This window comes from Aspergillus affinis, assembly GCF_023601865.1.
Source record: "Aspergillus affinis strain CMG 70 chromosome Unknown NODE_133_length_96891_cov_85_351106, whole genome shotgun sequence".
In the NCBI taxonomy this organism is placed as follows: domain Eukaryota; kingdom Fungi; phylum Ascomycota; class Eurotiomycetes; order Eurotiales; family Aspergillaceae; genus Aspergillus; species Aspergillus affinis.
This window is the reverse complement of record NW_026515914.1, coordinates 1-17,094: the sequence shown is the minus strand read 5'-3', so window position 1 is coordinate 17,094 and position 17,094 is coordinate 1. Positions and strand designations below refer to the sequence as shown.

At 52.6% G+C, this 17,094-nt stretch overlaps 6 protein-coding genes across 6 annotated transcripts; 4 read left to right on the top strand and 2 right to left on the bottom strand.

Moving 5' to 3' along the window:
- Nucleotides 1-2,786: 2,786 nt before the first annotated feature.
- Nucleotides 2,787-3,585, top strand: rasB (Ras small monomeric GTPase RasB; the record flags this gene model as incomplete). The annotated part of the gene is made up of 2 exons (XM_053105224.1): nucleotides 2,787-2,864; nucleotides 2,938-3,585. 2 exons carry the CDS (start codon nucleotides 2,787-2,789, stop codon nucleotides 3,583-3,585), a joined length of 726 nt encoding a protein of 241 aa, XP_052951560.1.
- Nucleotides 3,586-5,272: 1,687 nt separating this feature from the next.
- Nucleotides 5,273-7,541, top strand: KD926_001652 (putative acyl-CoA synthetase; the record flags this gene model as incomplete). Its single annotated transcript, XM_053105223.1, has 4 exons — nucleotides 5,273-5,654; nucleotides 5,722-6,117; nucleotides 6,170-7,054; nucleotides 7,117-7,541. 4 exons carry the CDS (start codon nucleotides 5,273-5,275, stop codon nucleotides 7,539-7,541), a joined length of 2,088 nt encoding a protein of 695 aa, XP_052951559.1.
- Nucleotides 7,542-8,225: 684 nt separating this feature from the next.
- KD926_001651 (putative GPI anchored protein) lies at nucleotides 8,226-8,904 on the bottom strand (the record flags this gene model as incomplete). Its single annotated transcript, XM_053105221.1, has 3 exons — nucleotides 8,226-8,532; nucleotides 8,598-8,680; nucleotides 8,749-8,904. The coding sequence occupies 3 exons, from the start codon at nucleotides 8,902-8,904 to the stop codon at nucleotides 8,226-8,228; spliced, it is 546 nt and encodes a 181-aa protein (XP_052951558.1).
- A 1,869-nt stretch (nucleotides 8,905-10,773) lies between these two features.
- On the top strand, nucleotides 10,774-12,603 carry KD926_001650 (serine hydroxymethyltransferase; the record flags this gene model as incomplete). The annotated part of the gene is made up of 5 exons (XM_053105220.1): nucleotides 10,774-10,932; nucleotides 11,010-11,066; nucleotides 11,120-11,213; nucleotides 11,271-11,408; nucleotides 11,459-12,603. The coding sequence occupies 5 exons, from the start codon at nucleotides 10,774-10,776 to the stop codon at nucleotides 12,601-12,603; spliced, it is 1,593 nt and encodes a 530-aa protein (XP_052951557.1).
- Nucleotides 12,604-13,087: 484 nt separating this feature from the next.
- On the bottom strand, nucleotides 13,088-14,820 carry KD926_001649 (uncharacterized protein; the record flags this gene model as incomplete). Its single annotated transcript, XM_053105219.1, has 5 exons — nucleotides 13,088-13,212; nucleotides 13,321-13,734; nucleotides 14,250-14,260; nucleotides 14,320-14,521; nucleotides 14,592-14,820. 5 exons carry the CDS (start codon nucleotides 14,818-14,820, stop codon nucleotides 13,088-13,090), a joined length of 981 nt encoding a protein of 326 aa, XP_052951556.1.
- A 796-nt stretch (nucleotides 14,821-15,616) lies between these two features.
- KD926_001648 (MOSC domain protein) lies at nucleotides 15,617-17,094 on the top strand (the record flags this gene model as incomplete). The annotated part of the gene is made up of 3 exons (XM_053105218.1): nucleotides 15,617-15,631; nucleotides 15,700-16,833; nucleotides 16,894-16,914. Coding segments are annotated over 3 exons (1,170 nt in total), but the record flags the coding sequence as incomplete, so codon positions are not given.

The following is a 17,094-nucleotide window of genomic DNA, read 5'->3' as shown; positions in this document are numbered from 1 at the left end:
GAAGAAAAAGAGAGGTCAAGAGATCCTATTTTCTGACTATTCCGCAAGAAGATACGATAGCCAGCATACACCGTAGGGATGCACCTCGGCATAAGAACGAGCAATACGTAGCTTACGCCATACACATGGGGAAAATCAGCAATGAGGTAATCCCGAGGATCAGGAAGATGGGATTTTAGCCCGGTGTTCAGGGGCCGCGGAATGTTCGATTCTGCTTCCCCGTTGGAGTCCGCGGTGGAAAAATGGGGAACTAAAAGGGATGGTGTGGCATAGGGTGACATGCTAAGGTGGATACTTGGACCTTGAGTACGGAGTAGTAAAGGGATTGATGGATGAAAGGGATTTATTGGGTGGTTTTCTCAGTAACAGAAAAGCAAGAAAGAAGATAGAAAATTGGACGGTTTCTGAAAAACCCTAGGTGAAATGTCAACCATTCGGCCCCGGCAGGTCTAGAATCGCGCATAGTTCAGGTATGGCACCACTTGCCTTCTCGCAGGACTCATCCGAACCTTGGAACAGACCCGAATCGGGTCAGTCGCAAACCCAATCGCAACGCTCGATGCCGGTGGAGAGCAGCCCTGACCCTTCACCCACTTTCGTGTCTACCCGAAACCATTCCACCAGAGAGAGTTCTCGCTTGCTCGATTGCCAGTTTCATCATAGACAGGAGAAGGTTTGGGAGAGTATCATGCGAGAGAACACTGACCGGAGAACAACCCATTCAATTTAATACAATCAAATAAAACATCCAACAAATACGGAGTAGACTCAAAACCCAAGTGGAAAAAAGCAGGTCTGCGTGTGTAACAGTAACGTCATTCCGGGGGTGGTATTTGATAAGGTAGTCGAAACCAACAGACCGTGAGGAATGATGGATGTGATACGTAGCCCTCTTGACCTACACATACACCGTACACTCGGAGTACACCCGGTGAAAGGCAAGAATCCATCGATCCGTCTCAGCGGGGGGAGGTGGATGGCGATCTTGGACTGGATGATCGATGTACGGATTCCCAGGGGATTGAGATGGGAGGTGATAGATCCTGGGAGAGAGGTCCTGATACAAGGATATACCTACGTGGGAAAGAGTGAGTGAGTCAAATCTAGTTATTGACATAACTAGAATCTTCGGGGACTTCCTTTGTAGTTTGTATACCTTCCCCTTTTCCAAATTGACTCTGATAGTGTCCGGACTGGATGAACGCGGAGTATCTACTGTGTACAGAGCTGCTGGCGGGCTTATTTAAATGACTTCCCACTATTTTATTTTATTATTTTCTCTAATTTTTTGATTTGTAAAAAAACACATGGACGGTTTAGCAGGTTTAGTGAGTTAGTCGACCGGTTGTTGGTCTCCGACAGGGATCGTCTCCGTCTCCGCTGCTTCAGTTCATTTCCATTTTCCTCATTCTCGACTTGAATTATATTATTGGGACTTTTTTTTTCCCCTTCTAAAAAATCATAATCTCATTTCGTTTCAATTTTTTCTCTCTCCCTTTAACATTATTATGGTTATTATTGTTATGATCGTTACTATTTGAGACTGTTCCTCTTCGTCATCTCTTCCTCTCGAGTGCTTCCCCCCTCTTCCCCTTCTCTCCTTCTCTGCTTCTTCCCTTTCCATTCCTTTCCATCTAACCCCCTGATACTGAATTTAAACTGGAGTTCCAAACTGTTTGGGTTTCGCCCCTCCTTGTCCATCGGAATCTTGCCAGCCAAGCCTTCATCTGCTCCTCTTCCTCTTCCCCTCCCCCTCCTCCTTGTTCCTCCAAACGAGATAAGAGCAAGCGAGAGCCGACAAACCACCGCGTTCTCGTTCCTTCACTCGCACCCCCCACGCACCTAGTCTCCTTCCACATACTACTTACTTTCGACTATTTCCTACCACCAATTCCCAGCCTACATACATCCGCTACGGGCGATCACTCTGGCTTACGCTCTCCCCCTCCCCCCTCACGTGGCGGAAACAGTTTGAGGCAAAAACATCTGTGTGTCTTACGAGACGCTTCCATTTGCTTTTTTTTTTGTCTTATTCCTTCTATTTTTATTTTCCCTTTATAATCATCCTACTGTGCTTGAAATTTCCTTGGCTTTCTGTTGCTTTCCTTGCCTCCCCGAGACGTTCAGTATTGTTACGGGAACTCTGATTTGATTGGAGTTGGGGCTTGGTTTGTACTATTTTGCAGCTGTTGGTGGCCGCTTATCCACTACGGTTTCCCCCTCTCTTTCTTGTCCCCTAGGAAATCGCAGTCCACACAAAATTATTTGTCAGGCAATCAATCGTGCAAAATTATCCAGGTATGTGGTTTGATTCATGATTTTTTCCCCCTGAAATTGAACCCCCAAAAATGTTTACCCCCTTGGCTAAACGTTTAGAAATAATTAGGAGAATATATAAAAGATAAAAGCAAAGCAAAGCAAAGCAAACCAAAAAAAAACCAAAAAAAAACAAGGAGCATAGCTGTGCGGGCTTGTGCTAGGACGGCGGTCTGAAATCAACGATTATTCCCGGTGGCTAATCGCGCGCACTACCAAAATAGCCGTTCATTTGGGTCCCAGCGTCTCACAAGTCACAACACTCCGTTTCCCGTGTCCGTGCTCACCCTGGAGCATACATCGCTTTTCACGCTTATTTTTCTTAATTTTTCATCTTCACTCCCTCCTTTCTCCTTCTTCCCCGGTTCCGCTCGCCGTACCTCTAGTCTCCCCCCTTCTCCATCGCATCCGATTTACACCCATCACGCAACCACAGTGCCCCTTATCCTCGGGCGTCAGACTCAGTCACCATGTCGGGAAAGATGACGTTGTACAAGTTGGTGGTGCTGGGAGATGGTGGTGTCGGCAAGACAGCACTCACAATTCAGGTTAGTCTTGTCAATTTATCCACTATCTGATGATGTTGCGGTTGACTGATCGTTGCCTGTTCCTCCCCCCTAGTTATGTTTGAATCACTTCGTCGAAACGTATGATCCGACGATCGAAGACTCGTATCGAAAGCAGGTGGTGATTGACCAGCAGTCGTGCATGTTGGAGGTTCTGGATACTGCGGGTCAGGAAGAATATACGGCCTTGAGAGACCAGTGGATCCGTGACGGTGAGGGATTCGTGCTTGTCTACAGCATCACTTCGCGCGCCTCGTTCTCTCGGATACAGAAGTTCTACAACCAGATCAAGATGGTCAAGGAATCCGCCAACTCTGGCTCCCCCTCCGGCGCCAGCTACCTAGGCTCCCCCGTTCACGCTTCGACCGGCGCCTCGCTTCCCGTTCCTGTGATGTTGGTTGGCAACAAGAGCGACAAGGCTGTCGAACGAGCCGTGTCGGCCCAGGAAGGACAGGCATTGGCCAAGGATCTGGGCTGCGATTTTGTGGAAGCCTCCGCCAAGAATTGCATCAACGTTGAAAAGGTGTTCTACGACGTCGTTCGAATGCTTCGACAGCAGCGTCAACAACAGGGCGGACGATCCCAGGATCGGCGACCGACCGGTTTAGGTAGCATGCGCGACCGTGACGCCGGCCCGGAGTACCCCAAGTCTTTCCGACCAGACCGCTCACGGCGCGGCGGTATCAAGTGCACCATCCTGTGATCGCGATCTTCTACTTGAATCCACTTTGGTCGATCATACTCTTTTTTTTTTTTTTTTTTTTTTTTCGATCATGGCCAAAGGAAAGGCTGACCGTCCGCAACCCTCTTTTCTTTATCTATCTTTATTTCGATGTCGATCTCGCGATAATCATGGCAGGGCAGACCCTCCCCGTTCTGCTTCGAACGAATCTCTGCGACATTCCATCCACGAGAGCTCATGCAAGCCTACTCCATGATCAAACTATTCTCCTGTTTATATTGACTGCCACGCAATTTTGGCCGTTGTTCGGTTCTGCACCTAGCGCCTGGCTTTCGTGTTCATTGACAGACGGTTTCCTGCTTTCCCCCTTTCCCCCACTACCCTCCTCCGACTCGCTGGGAATGCAGCGGTGGGTAATTCTTTATGCTCGATGCATTGTATTTTGTTTTTCTCTATCTTCTTTTATTTCTGGTCACAGGTGGGAGGCGATCTCTCAAGTCCATCGCAGGGTGTTTCGGCTATTGGAGAATTTTCATGCTTTATGGGGCTGGGACCATAGAATTCTTTTCGTTTTTCTTTTTCTTTGTTGCTTTTAAATTTTTTTTTTTTTTTTTTTTTTTTTTCCGTCCGATATCTTTTCCCCTTCTGTGACGGTTTTCCTTGTCACCTTCTCAATCATCCGGACTGTTAGCGCCAGTCCACCCCGTGGCTTTTATCCTCATTTACATTTTACGACTAGACCTTACGAAGGGTTGCACCCGGGCGGCGGAGCTGAAGGCCATTGATCAAGGCGGGACGGATTCGGAATATGGCTATGATGATGATGCAGGCAGATTCAAGAATGGAGGGGTAATATGGGACGGCAGTTCTGGTTTCCATGAAGCCTGCAGGATGGCAGTCGACAGTTTAGCAGGCATTGCGATATGATACCCTACGGCTGAGCTTTGAGTTCTGGTTTTTGATGCATTTGTGAGTAAAATCAAAAAGAATAAAAGAGATCGAACCCCGAAATATCTCTGAGGATACAAAATAGAATATGATGCCAAATAGAATACACTTTAATATTTGTTGCATTCTCTTGATTCCTCGGGGAGGAATTCGATGACGTGGAGGACCGCGGAGTCCGTCGAGCTACACCGAATACACCGTACGTCAGATAGGCAGAACCAAAACTGGGCCGAATGGCGAAGACTCGACTCAGCGCCTCCGAGGGTAACCATCCATGGATCGTTATAAAGAGGGACTTCATCTTGGCCCATGCGTCGTGCGGGGAAAGCTCCGGTCGTACCCCCAACCTCGGTGTTTCACCTGCTGCCTCGTCGTCGCCCCCGCACCCTCCCTGTTGGTCCTTTTCTGCTTGTTGCTCCTCTCTACGTTCTGCTCGGCGATTCAGAACCAGTCCGAGTCTTTCCTTCTCTTTCCCTCTCCCTCCCTCCCTCCTCTTCTCCCCGGTGCTGTGTGATATCAGATAGCAACTGACAATCCCGGCCTGGAAACACCGTACAGTACATGACGCTCAGCTGACCAGAACGGACTGCCCGCGGAATTCTCGAGGAAAGCCAGCCACCTTGCTTCGTTACCCATCCGGAATCATCAAGTGATCGCTTGTTTATTCTTCTTCTTCTTGTTTTTTTCTTTTCTTTTTTTAGTTTGACCGATCTCCTGCAACTTTCCTTCCAGTTCTATTTTTGGCATAGATCCCCTGTACATGATGCCGACCCATCCACAACACGAAGGGCATCGTTCCTCGCTCGACAGCCCCGAGGACTTCTGGTCCCGTCAGGCCGCCTCTCTCGACTGGTATCGGAAGCCGTCACGTGCCCTCAGCCGGACGGTCAAGTCGCTCCCTAGCGGTGCCAGTCACGACCACTGGGCCTGGTTCCCTGACGGCGAGATCTCCACGACCCACAACTGTGTGGATCGACATGTGCAGAGTGGCAACGGGGACAACGTGGCCATTAGCTGGGACTCGGCCGCGACGGGGACCAAGGAGAAGTATACGTATCGCCAGTTGCTCGATGAAGTGGAGGTGCTGGCAGGGGTGTTGCGAGAGGAAGGGGTGCGAAAGGGGGATGTAGTGATCATCTACAGTAGGTATTTCCTCTGGGTTGGTCCATATTGATAGCTAGGGATCTTCTGTTATTGAAACGTGAGCAGTGCCCATGATCCCTGCCGCGCTGATCGCCGCGCTGGCTATTGCCCGGTTGGGAGCCATCCACGCTGCCGTGTTTGGCGGGTTCGCGCCCAAGTCGTTGGCGCAGCGCATCGAGGCAGCCGAACCACGGGCCATCATGACGGCCTCGTGCGGCATTGAAGGGTCCAAAGGCCCCATTGCCTATCGACCGCTCGTCGAGAGCGCCATCGAGTCGAGCAGTTTCAAACCCGAGAAGGTCATCGTGTGGCAGCGGGATCAGCTGCGGTGGAATCAGCCCGATAAACGGGGCGGGCAGCGGAATTGGCAGCGTTTGGTGAAAAGCGCACGGATGCGCGGCATCAAGGCCGGACCGGTTCCGGTAAACAGCGCGGATGCACTGTATATCATCTATACCAGCGGTATGTGACCGACCCGTGATATTGGCTAGGTTACGGCACGGCTGACAGTCAGGGGACATCCTAGGAACCACGGGACTGCCGAAAGGAGTGGTTCGGGAAGCTGGTGGACATGCAGTGGGCCTGCATTTGTCGATCAAATCGCTGTTCGGCATCCAAGGTCCGGGCGATGTCATGTTTTGCGCCTCAGATATTGGCTGGGTCGTTGGGCATTCGTACATTTTGTACGGTCCGCTCCTGGTTGGGGCCACGACCGTGCTGTTCGAAGGGAAGCCGGTCGGGACGCCAGACGCTGGGACGTTCTGGCGGATTGTCGAGGAGCACAAGGCCAACGTCCTATTTACGGCCCCGACGGCGATGCGCGCCATTCGGAAAGACGACCCCGACAACGCCCTCTTCAAAGAGGTTGCCCGCCGTGGCGGGCTTAAACACTTCCGGGCTCTATTCCTCGCAGGCGAGAGAAGCGAGCCCAGTATTGTTCATGCGTACCAAGACCTACTCACCCAGCATGCCGCTCCGGGTGCGAAGGTGGTGGACAATTGGTGGTCATCCGAGTCCGGGTCGCCCATCTGCGGCATAGCGCTGAAGAGCGCGATAGGCACGGCGCAGCAGGGAGGAGACGAGCCCACGCCGTTGCCCATTCGACCCGGGTCGGCAGGATTGCCGATGCCGGGATTCGACGTCCGGATCGTCGACGACGAAGGCCAAGAGGTCCCCCGGGGCACGATGGGCAACATTGTCCTCGCCCTCCCATTGGCCCCTACTGCCTTCACGCGACTTTTCAACGACGAAGAAAGATTCTACCGCGGGTACCTGAAGCGGTTTGAGGGACGATGGATCGACACGGGCGATGCGGGCGTCATCGATGAAGATGGCTATGTGCATGTGATGGCTCGATCGGATGATATCATCAACGTAGCAGCGCACCGGTTCAGCACAGGTAGATTCTAGTTGCTCCCCGCCACTTCCCTCCCTCTAATGCTTGATACTCACTCTACCCAGGATCAATCGAACAAGCGATCCTCTCCCACCCGGAGATCGGCGAGGCCAGCGTCGTAGGCATCCCGGACGCTCTGAAGGGCCATCTCCCATTCGCCTTCATTCAACCGCGCGCAGCCGGGGGGCCGTTACCCGCAACGCCACGGAGCGAGCTATTCAGCGAAGTGAACGGCGTCGTGCGAGAGCAGATCGGAGCCATCGCGTCGCTCGGCGGTATGATCCAGGGCCGGGGAATGATGCCCAAGACGCGCAGCGGCAAGACGTTGCGTCGCGTGCTGCGGGAGCTGGTGGAGCACGGGGCACGCGGGGATTATAACGCGCCGGTCAGTGTGCCTCCCACGGTCGAAGACGCCGAGGTGGTGGAGATTGCGCGGCGGAGGGTCCGGGAATATTTCGAACAGAAGAAGCGACAGTCGGCGAAATTGTAGTCGGACTGGTATTTTAATCGTTTATAAAAGGGTAGATAGACACGAGATATAAATGACGGAATAACACATGACCTTTTCCCCTTTGGTTCGTCATATGTTAGCTATATCCCACTTACACTACAAGACCACACCAGACCAGACCAGATAGAACAGATAAATCAAGATCGTGACTTAATTAAACCATTAGGTATAAAAAGCTAAAGCTAAAGCTGAGTATACACACCGGATTAAATAATAAACGATTCACAATAACAAACCAGAAATAAAGTATATATGAACCACGCAAGCCAGAAGATATAAACAAGATAGAGAAAAAGTAGCGTAGGGCGTAATCAGTAGTAAATATGTGAATAAAAAGAAGTATGTATGGTATCGGTCGTATCACCAAGAAAAAAAAATCGAAATGACATGGTATCAGATCAGATATTGCCGGCACGTTGGATCTGATTCGGCTCGTCTATCTGTTGTACAGATATCATATCGATCCAGAGAGGTAGGATGCCTAACAGTTACGTTTGACACACCTCCCCTAGACCCGATGGGTCGCCGTGAGAAGGGCGATTAAGCGAGACGTGCAGATAAACAAGAGAAACCGAGTCCCGGCAATGAATTGAACGGATATCATATCAGAAGAAAACAACATCCTCCCAGATCACCAAATCAATCAACCATAGACAGAGCTATCTACAGCAAGTAGGCGACCAGTCCGAAGACGGTGGCCAGACCAGCACCGGCACCGGCGGCAGCGCGCGAGGCACCACCGGTGAAGATGGGAGCGGCGGGGGTGGTGCCCGAGCCGGAGGGGGCAACGCCCGAAGGCACGCCCGAGGGAGACACGCCCGAGGGGGCGGGGCCGCTGGGGATCACGGGGGCGGAGGGAGTGGCGCTGCTGGAGGGGATAACGACGGAGCCGCCGCTGGGGCCGTTGGAGGGGACACCGGGGACGGGGTTGACGGAGCTGGGGATGGATAGGACGGGGGTCTTGGTGGCGCTGTTTTGGACGGTTAGAATAAGATACATCATTATCGACGGGGAATCCATGAAGATATAGCATACCACTTGCTGCAGCGGGTGACGGTCGAGGTGATCAGAGGGCGAGTGGTGCTGTAGCGAACGTTGGTGGCGGACACCGGGGCGGGCTGGATTGCGTATGGTTAGTTACCGGGACCCAAAAGACATCAGTGACGCATTTATAGATCGAACATACCTGAGTGACGGTAGTCTGCTCAGAGACCGGCAGAGTCGAGACCTTGGGGCAGAAGGTCGCGGTCTCGGTGACAACGACGGTCTGGACGGGCTCTTCGGCGGCGACGACACCGACGGCCATGGTGGCCAGGGCAGCAGTAGCGAGAGAGAAACGCATTGTGGCTGAGGTTATAGATAGATTGGGTGAAAATGGATTTTCTGTGGTTTTCTGTGGTTTTCTGGCGGGATAGAAGAACTATCGAGGAGTCGATCGCAACAGTGAAAAGAGTGACTGATGGATATAAACGAAAGAATGTACTCGGACGAGGCCGGGGATGATGATCAAGATGAAACTGATTGGAGAGAAGAAGAGGAGAGAGAAGAGAGAGGAAAAGGAGGCAGATATTTATTCTCCATAGCCACTAATCCTTAGCATCCACTATTAATCAAATCTGGGACCTGAACTATCGCCCTTAGGGTTAGTGCCGTGTCTTGACGGTGCGTGGTGGTATCGCCCGCACTTCGCTCCCATAGCGATGCAGTGTGGTAAGCCATCCCGTACCGCCACGCAGGATTCCTTTCACCACATCCAGGCACCCCTTTTCCCTCTCCACCTTTATCTTCCAGTAGCTCCGTGGCTTTGGGCAATGATCGTCCACGTTCCGTCGGGTCTGGAGCCTTAGCGGTGTCCTCTTGGGCGGCACTCCCTGAATCACGATCTGGATCAGGATCATGGCCATGTTCGCCCGCAGAATAAGTTATGTGCCATGCACATGCTTCCTCGCAGATTGGTCCGTTTCACTGATCTCATTCATGGGTGCTGTTTAGGGCGGAGTCAGAATTGGGCTCGGGTCTGAAAATCAGATCGTGTTTCACCTGGCTGTATTTTTCCTTTCGCTCGGTCTTCTTTTGCTTTTCGCCCTGATAATCCTTTCCCGGTTGAGGTGCCTCTCGTCCTGGGGCCAACTTCTTATTCAGGCCTGCCAATTTTGGGGCAAATAATTGACGGAATTATTAGCTTAACGGAGGTGATTCGCGCAGAAACGGTCGACGTGTGATTTGTCCAATTAGTCTGCCTCGTCTGGTGCCTGATTGATCTGTTCCTGCAGTGTTTACAGTTCTACACGCTACCTACTATTTACACGTAGAATCACGGTCAACACACCACACCCTCGGTACCGTCCGCATCCTCCGTCGACGCTGTCCACGGATCCCGAGTGCTCGAGTCGATCCTCATTCCCTTCTGCAAGGCACGTACCGGAGCGGTGTGACTGGACGTAAGGAACTCGATTCTTGACCGTCGATTGTGCATAGGCTGCCCTATAGGTTACTGTCTGACCGAAGTTGGGGTCTGAAACCACGCCATACGGAATATACCGTGGGACAAAACGAACAGTATGAGGGAATGTTGAAACAACTCTGGAGTACTCCGTAATGAAATCAAATTTTCTATCAACACGCTAAAGACCTAAGCGAAGCCAGAACTTGGCGAGTAACGATAAACAGACTCCCTCAAGAGCACAAATTTCATCACGCCATGCAAATACCAAAACACAACACATCCAATCCGATTCGTTCTTTGTCCCAAATATGGATGGTGAAAGGCGGGGACATATCAGCAGCGCCCGAGAGAAGCCAGCCGAGGCCGTCCTCTCCACGAGAGCTGACCAGCTAGTCGCCGTTTCTTCATCTTGGATTTAGTTGTGTGAAGAAAGAAAGGAAACGAGCGAAGGCCCGCGGAATTTGACGCTCCGCCAGAAATAAGCGAGCCGGAGAGGAACATCCTTCACCCGCCCGTCGGAGATGCTAGTCCCAAAGCAACCTAGCGTGTTCTGCTTCCCGCGGGCAACGGCGGCGGCCGTATCAGCGGCTGCTTGTCCGAAGATAGGACGTCCTTCTTTACTCGGGTCCCATGCGGAGCTGGTAACTGGCCTTCTTTTCCCACATTTATTTCTTGCTTTCCCCCGCCGTGTCCATTGATTCGTACTTCGTCTACTTTGTACCTCATCCTCATCCCCGACAAGAAACGAAAGCGACCGACGACATCATGCTCAGCCGTTGCGGCCGTCTAGCCTCGCGCTTGCTCCCGCTCGCCGGAAGCTCCAGAGCTATCACCTCGCAGCTCCGACCTGCTGCCTCGCACCTTTCCAGATCGATTCCGCAGTCACGCGAAGTTTCGTCCTCCAGTCGTGATGGACAGCAGCATGTATGTGCCAATTGATTGACTCCCCCGCCGTTCTTGGACTGTATCGATCGATACTAACGTCATCTGCTGTCTTCTAGTTGCTCTCCGCATCTCTGAAGGAGGAGGACCCCACCATCCACAATATCCTACAAAAAGTTGACTTGTTTTCTTCCAAACACCATGAACACCTATGCTCATTATTCCGTAGGAGAAAAAACGCCAGAAACACTTCATCAACTTGATCCCTTCAGAGAACTTCACCTCGCAAGCCGTCCTCGATGCGCTCGGCAGTGTGATGCAGAGTGAGCACCCACTGCCACACGTGCGATTGACGTTATCTCGTGGCTGACCGGACATAGACAAATATTCCGAGGGATATCCCGGAGCGAGATACTACGGAGGAAATGAATTCATTGACGAGTCGGAGCGACTATGCCAGCTGCGTGCCCTGGAGACTTTCCGGTTGAACCCCGAGGAGTGGGGTGTTAACGTGCAGCGTAAGTTATATGCTGATTCTTTTTCTTACAAATTGACTGACTCCTGCTAGCTCTCTCTGGCTCCCCTGCCAACTTGTACGCCATCTCTGCTCTTCTGAACACCCACGAACGTCTCATGGGCCTGGACTTGCCCCATGGTGGCCATCTGTCGCACGGTTACCAGACCCCTACCAAGAAGATCTCGTTCATCTCGAAATACTTTGAGACGTTCCCCTACCGTCTAGACGAGTCCACCGGTCTGATAGACTACGACGCCCTTGCCAAGAATGCTCTTCTGTACCGCCCGAAACTCATCATCGCCGGCACGTCGGCCTACAGCCGGCTGATCGACTACCCTCGCATGCGGGAGATCGCGGATGCGGCCGGTGCTTACCTCCTGAGTGACATGGCTCATATCTCTGGTCTGGTCGCTGCCGACGTTTTGCCTTCGCCCTTCCAGCACTCGGATGTTGTCACGACCACCACTCACAAGTCCCTGAGAGGTCCCCGCGGTGCGATGATCTTCTACCGCAAGGGTGTCCGCCGAACGGACAAGAAGGGCAACCCCGAGATGTACGACCTTGAGGGTCCTATTAACGCATCCGTCTTCCCCGGTCACCAAGGTGGCCCTCACAACCACACCATCACCGCTCTGGCCGTCGCTTTGAAGCAAGCGCAGTCGAGCGAGTTCAAGACCTACCAGGAAACGGTGTTGGTCAACGCACAGGCGCTGTCGGATCGGTTGGGTAACTCGCAGAACAACGGTGGCCTGGGATACAACATCGTGTCCGGCGGAACCGACAACCACTTGGTTCTGGTGGACCTGAAGAACCGCGGCGTGGATGGTGCCCGCGTTGAGCGTGTGCTGGAGCTGTGCGGCGTTGCCAGCAACAAGAACACCGTGCCCGGGGACAAGTCCGCCCTCAAGCCCGGAGGTCTGCGTCTCGGTACTCCGGCCATGACTACGCGGGGCTTCCAGCCGGAGGACTTCCGCCGCGTGGCCGACATCGTGGATCGTGCCGTGATCATCACCCAGAAGCTGGACAAGGCCGCCAAGGAAAGCGCCTCGTCCAAGGGCGTCAAGAACCCGAACACCGTCAAGGCATTCCTGGAATATGTCAAGGAAGGCGAAGAGATCCCGGAAATTGTGCTTCTCAGGCAGGAGGTCGAGGACTGGGTCGGAACCTTTAGTCTTCCGTGGGCCCAGGAGGAGTAAGAATGACTTGATATTTTGTAATTGTTTCATTTACGACCCGGCTTCAGGTGTTTTCTGCTTTTGATGGTTTTTGCTTTTGCAAGCATTTTTTGCGTTGAATGAATTGTTTCCACTTATTGATCTGATATACACATGGATGTACAAATGTTCAACACATCTACTAGACTCAATGATCGACTTTACTGATAGTATTCAAATTATTTTCTAGTCACAGTAGATAACGCATAAAACAGAACAACCTGAGAAAGCACATCACCAAGTCTCCGCATGCGGCCTCATATCTAGTTCTTGCGTAAATGCCGACCTAGGCTGCGTATGCAAGAACCAGTATGCCTCCGCAATCTATATGACTGTCAGCGATCTCTTCTCTCTACCTTGTCATGCAACAACAGCTCGACACCACTCATCCAGTTGGGGTCAGTCTTCGCATCGGGCCGGTCATCCATGAAGCCCTTGGTTTTCTCGGTGTCGATGATGCCGTCGATCACGGCGTGGGCGCGCCCTTTGGCCCGAACTCGCGCGCCAGGGACTGCGCCATGGCTCGCACGGCAAACTTGCTCATGGCGAAGGAGCCGAGTCCGGATCCGCCTTTCAAGGCCGCCGTTGCTCCTGTGGTCGATTGTTAGCATCTTGATGCAGCCCCGACACGCCAGTGCCATATAAATCGGAAACAAGACACAAGCACCAAATCAGCCACGCAGAGGAGAAAAAGCTTACCGGTAAAGATCAATGTCGACGGATACCTCTGACCCTGACCCCGAGCCTGACCGTCCTCACTCTCACGTATAAGCGGCAACACGGCTCTCGCAAACTGAAACGCCCCGCGCGCCGTGCCCTCCAAACTACCCAGGAACTCATCCTTCGAGGACTCGAGGAACGGTTTCCGGACGAACTTGCTCGCGACGTTGAACACGGCCGCGGCGACGTTCAGATCCGCACCGTAGTGCGCCTTGATGGCGGCCATGGTGGACTCCACGCTCTGCTGGTCCGTGATGTCGGTCGGGATGCCCAGCGCGGAGTCCTTGCTCTGGTCGATCTCGCGGACCAACTGATCCAACGAGGTCTGGGACCGGGCGAGGAGCACGACGGGGTAGGTTTGTGCGAAGCGTCGCGCGATGGCGGCTCCTGTGCCTGGCCCGGCGCCGGCGAGCAATTGTTTTGGGGGTGGTGGATGTCATCTTTTCTCTCTTGTGATTCTTGAGATGGATTTGGATTAGATTGGGGTTTTAGCGGAGGGGATTCTGGCATGGTTATATAACGGAGGTTACATAGATATGTAGTTGGCTTGTTGTTCGTGTAATGACGTAACCACATACAGTCAGCTCGGCCTCAGGATGAGCGCCGAACGCCCGATTCTCAGTCATCCACGGAATAACACGGTGAAGCAGAGTGGATTGGTGGGTCTGCGGACCAGATCTGAGATTTATAGTCTCTCTTGCCCTGTTGTCTTTTCTCCTTTATATGGGAACGGGGGCAGGGGTACTTGGTGGGTGCACTTTTGCTAAAAACTTTCCATATCTCAATGAACAAGCACACAATTCTGGAGAATTCGAATGAAATACAAAATTTGATGTCAAATGGGTATATACACGGTTTTCGATTGAAGAACAGCCTCTCTCACCAACAGCATTCACAGCAGAACAGACCAGTAGGGAACCTAAATCCACACATTAGCGACGTTATAGACCTGTCCGAATACAAACAACATATACATACCAGGAAGACCCCTTTTTCCTCTCGTCTGATATCCCCTCGCGCTTGAGAGCATTCCCAATGGCCTGGATGTAGATATCATAGTCACCGCCGCCCTCGTCCTCTAGGATCTTCTTCGCCTGCCGGAGTTCCGAGACCGACAACCAGGTCAATTGGAACTCGCCGAATCTGGGCCTTTCCAGATTGACGGCGCCTTCCATGGGTCCTGAATCACGCGCGTTAGATCAGATGAGTCGGACCAGGACGGATTGCCAGGTGGACAGGTGGTGGCTTACGTTCAACTCTCGCCAGATCGCGAAACGACTTCCACACCTTCACCTTCTGCTCCTCCGTGGTGTGGGAGTACGCAGGGAACTTGAAGGTCTTGTTACCGACCCTCAGTTTCTGCCACCACCAGTACTCGTCGCAGGCGAGGTATTGCTCGAGCACTTGGCCCTCGCGGTAGATCGCCAGGCCGTCATCGGGTAGGTCGAAGCGGTACGGACCCATGCCTTGTTGGTTCATTTTGAAATTTGATTGTGGCCTGGTAATGCTGTTTGACCCCGTTACGTTCTCTTTTTCCAAATTTCTAACCAGCCGGCTCTTGTTGACCGTTTAGACGCCAGGGGGTTTGTTTAATCCAATAGTTCTTCTAGTCTGCAACGCGGGGAGATTTGTGACAGTATCGACAGGTGAGTTCCCAGCGCAGTTAGTTAGAGAATTGACAATCGCATAGACAACGACAGGCACGTTGCTAAAGGGGTGAACTGCCGGGATGAGGTGACGATCCTCAGCACAGCCCCGAAACTAAAGAAACTGACACGCGGTGGGGCAGAGAGAGATTGGATTTGTATTGTCCCGGCCAGTCAGATTCTTGGACGATAAAACGATGGATTTGCTGGACCGTGCTTGATGGTGGTTTTCTCAGTTATACGAAGCACTGGAGGATGCTGTTCTCGATCCTCGATGATTTTCTTGTGATTAAGTTCGAATTTACCATGAAGAGGAGTCTAAATAACCAGAAAGAGGCAAAGAGGGCCTTGGCCGATTCCGATAAGCGGACGGGCTTATCGTCTCCGCTTTCCCCGGACTTGCATGGATCAAGGGGCCAATTGATCATTCCTCCCTCCTGCTTTTCTCAATTCCCATTGCTTAGCTGTTTAGCTGTTAGCATCTCCCAGCTTGGATGGATCATCCTTCGTCGGAAAAACATTTAAAGCGAAGGATTTGTCGAAGGAGTCTCGTTCGTTAGACTGACTTAGGTCCTTCTGTCAGCAATCAACACGAGCTACCAACGCGGCGGTCAATCCAACAGCTCATCATGAAGGTCACACAGGTACATACTAAACTAAGCATTATCCGCTACCATTCGGTCTCGGTCATCCCCTTGTTGACTGCTTACAGCTCTACACCTACCCCATCAAATCGTTACGGGGCGTCGCCCTCCCCGAGGCGGCGGTCACCAGAACCGGATTCCAGTATGACCGCCGATTCATGCTACTCAAAGTGAAAACCAGCGACGACGGCACCGAGACCCTCCAGAACATGCACGTACCTCACTTCCCCGAGATGTCCCTCTTCCTGACCGATATCGTCTTCCCCACGGAAGGAAGCAACGATGGCAAGATCCTGGTGACGTACCGGCCTCCAGGCGTCGACGACATCGCCGACCCGCGCGTCAAAACTCTCGAGATTCCCCTGCAACCTGACGTGCGAGGACGGCAGGAGCTGGGCGTCATCATGCATCAGAGCCCGACGAAGGGGTACAACATGGGCAGCGAGTATAATGACTGGTTCGGCGAGTGCTTCGGATACCGCGTCGTCCTGGCGTATCTGGGACCCCACTGGCGGCCGGTGCTGGGTAGCTTCGCGCCGGCGAAGAGCCCAATTCACCGCCAGCACCGTCGGTCTACGACGTCGCTGGTTTCCACACGGTCGCTGGTGATCCTGGCCGTGTTGACGCTGCTTCTCAACGCCGTCGGGGTGCCCATGGCGCGCGAGAAAACGGGGACCTACCTGCTTCCCAGCGTTGTCGCTACGACGGTCGCCGTGATCCTCTCGCTTGCCCTCGGCTGTGGCTGGTCTTTATGGGACAAGGAGGAGAAGATCACGTTTGCCGACTCAGCGCCATACCTGGTAGTGTCGGAGACGTCGGTGGACAACGTATCAACACGCCTGGCCGGTGACGAAGAGATGGATGTGACCAAGTTCCGACCGAATATTGTCGTGGCGGGCGCCGCGACAGCTTTCGAGGAGGACTTCTGGGCCGAGCTGACGGTGGGTGAGGGCGCCCGGCTGCTCCTCACTGCGAACTGCGTGCGCTGCCAGAGTCTGAATGTGGACTATACCACGGGGAAAATGGGTACCGGGGACTCGGGCAGCGTGCTGAAGAAGCTGATGAAGGATCGACGGGTCGACAAGGGGGCCAAGTATAGCCCCGTATTTGGTCGATACTCGTTCTTGGATCCGGCATCGGAGAACGTCTTGATTCGTGTGGGAGACGAGGTGGGTGTGTCGAAGACCGCCGATGAACGAACGGTATACGGTGAGTTACACCAGAGTACCTATTTTTAAGTAGTTGCTCACTGTCGTTATTAGATTGGCCCGGTCTTGGTTAAGGTGAGAAGGCTAAGTAGACATTTTAAAAGTACTTATTTTTTGGATTTCAACGTGGTGATACTATCCCCTCGTCCGTCCGGGAAGCACAATTAGCGTATTTTACTAGCGTATACATGGCAACGCGTCCTAATTGGCTAATCATGGTAATGCTTCAGTAATCAGAAGCAGTGTAATTAATTA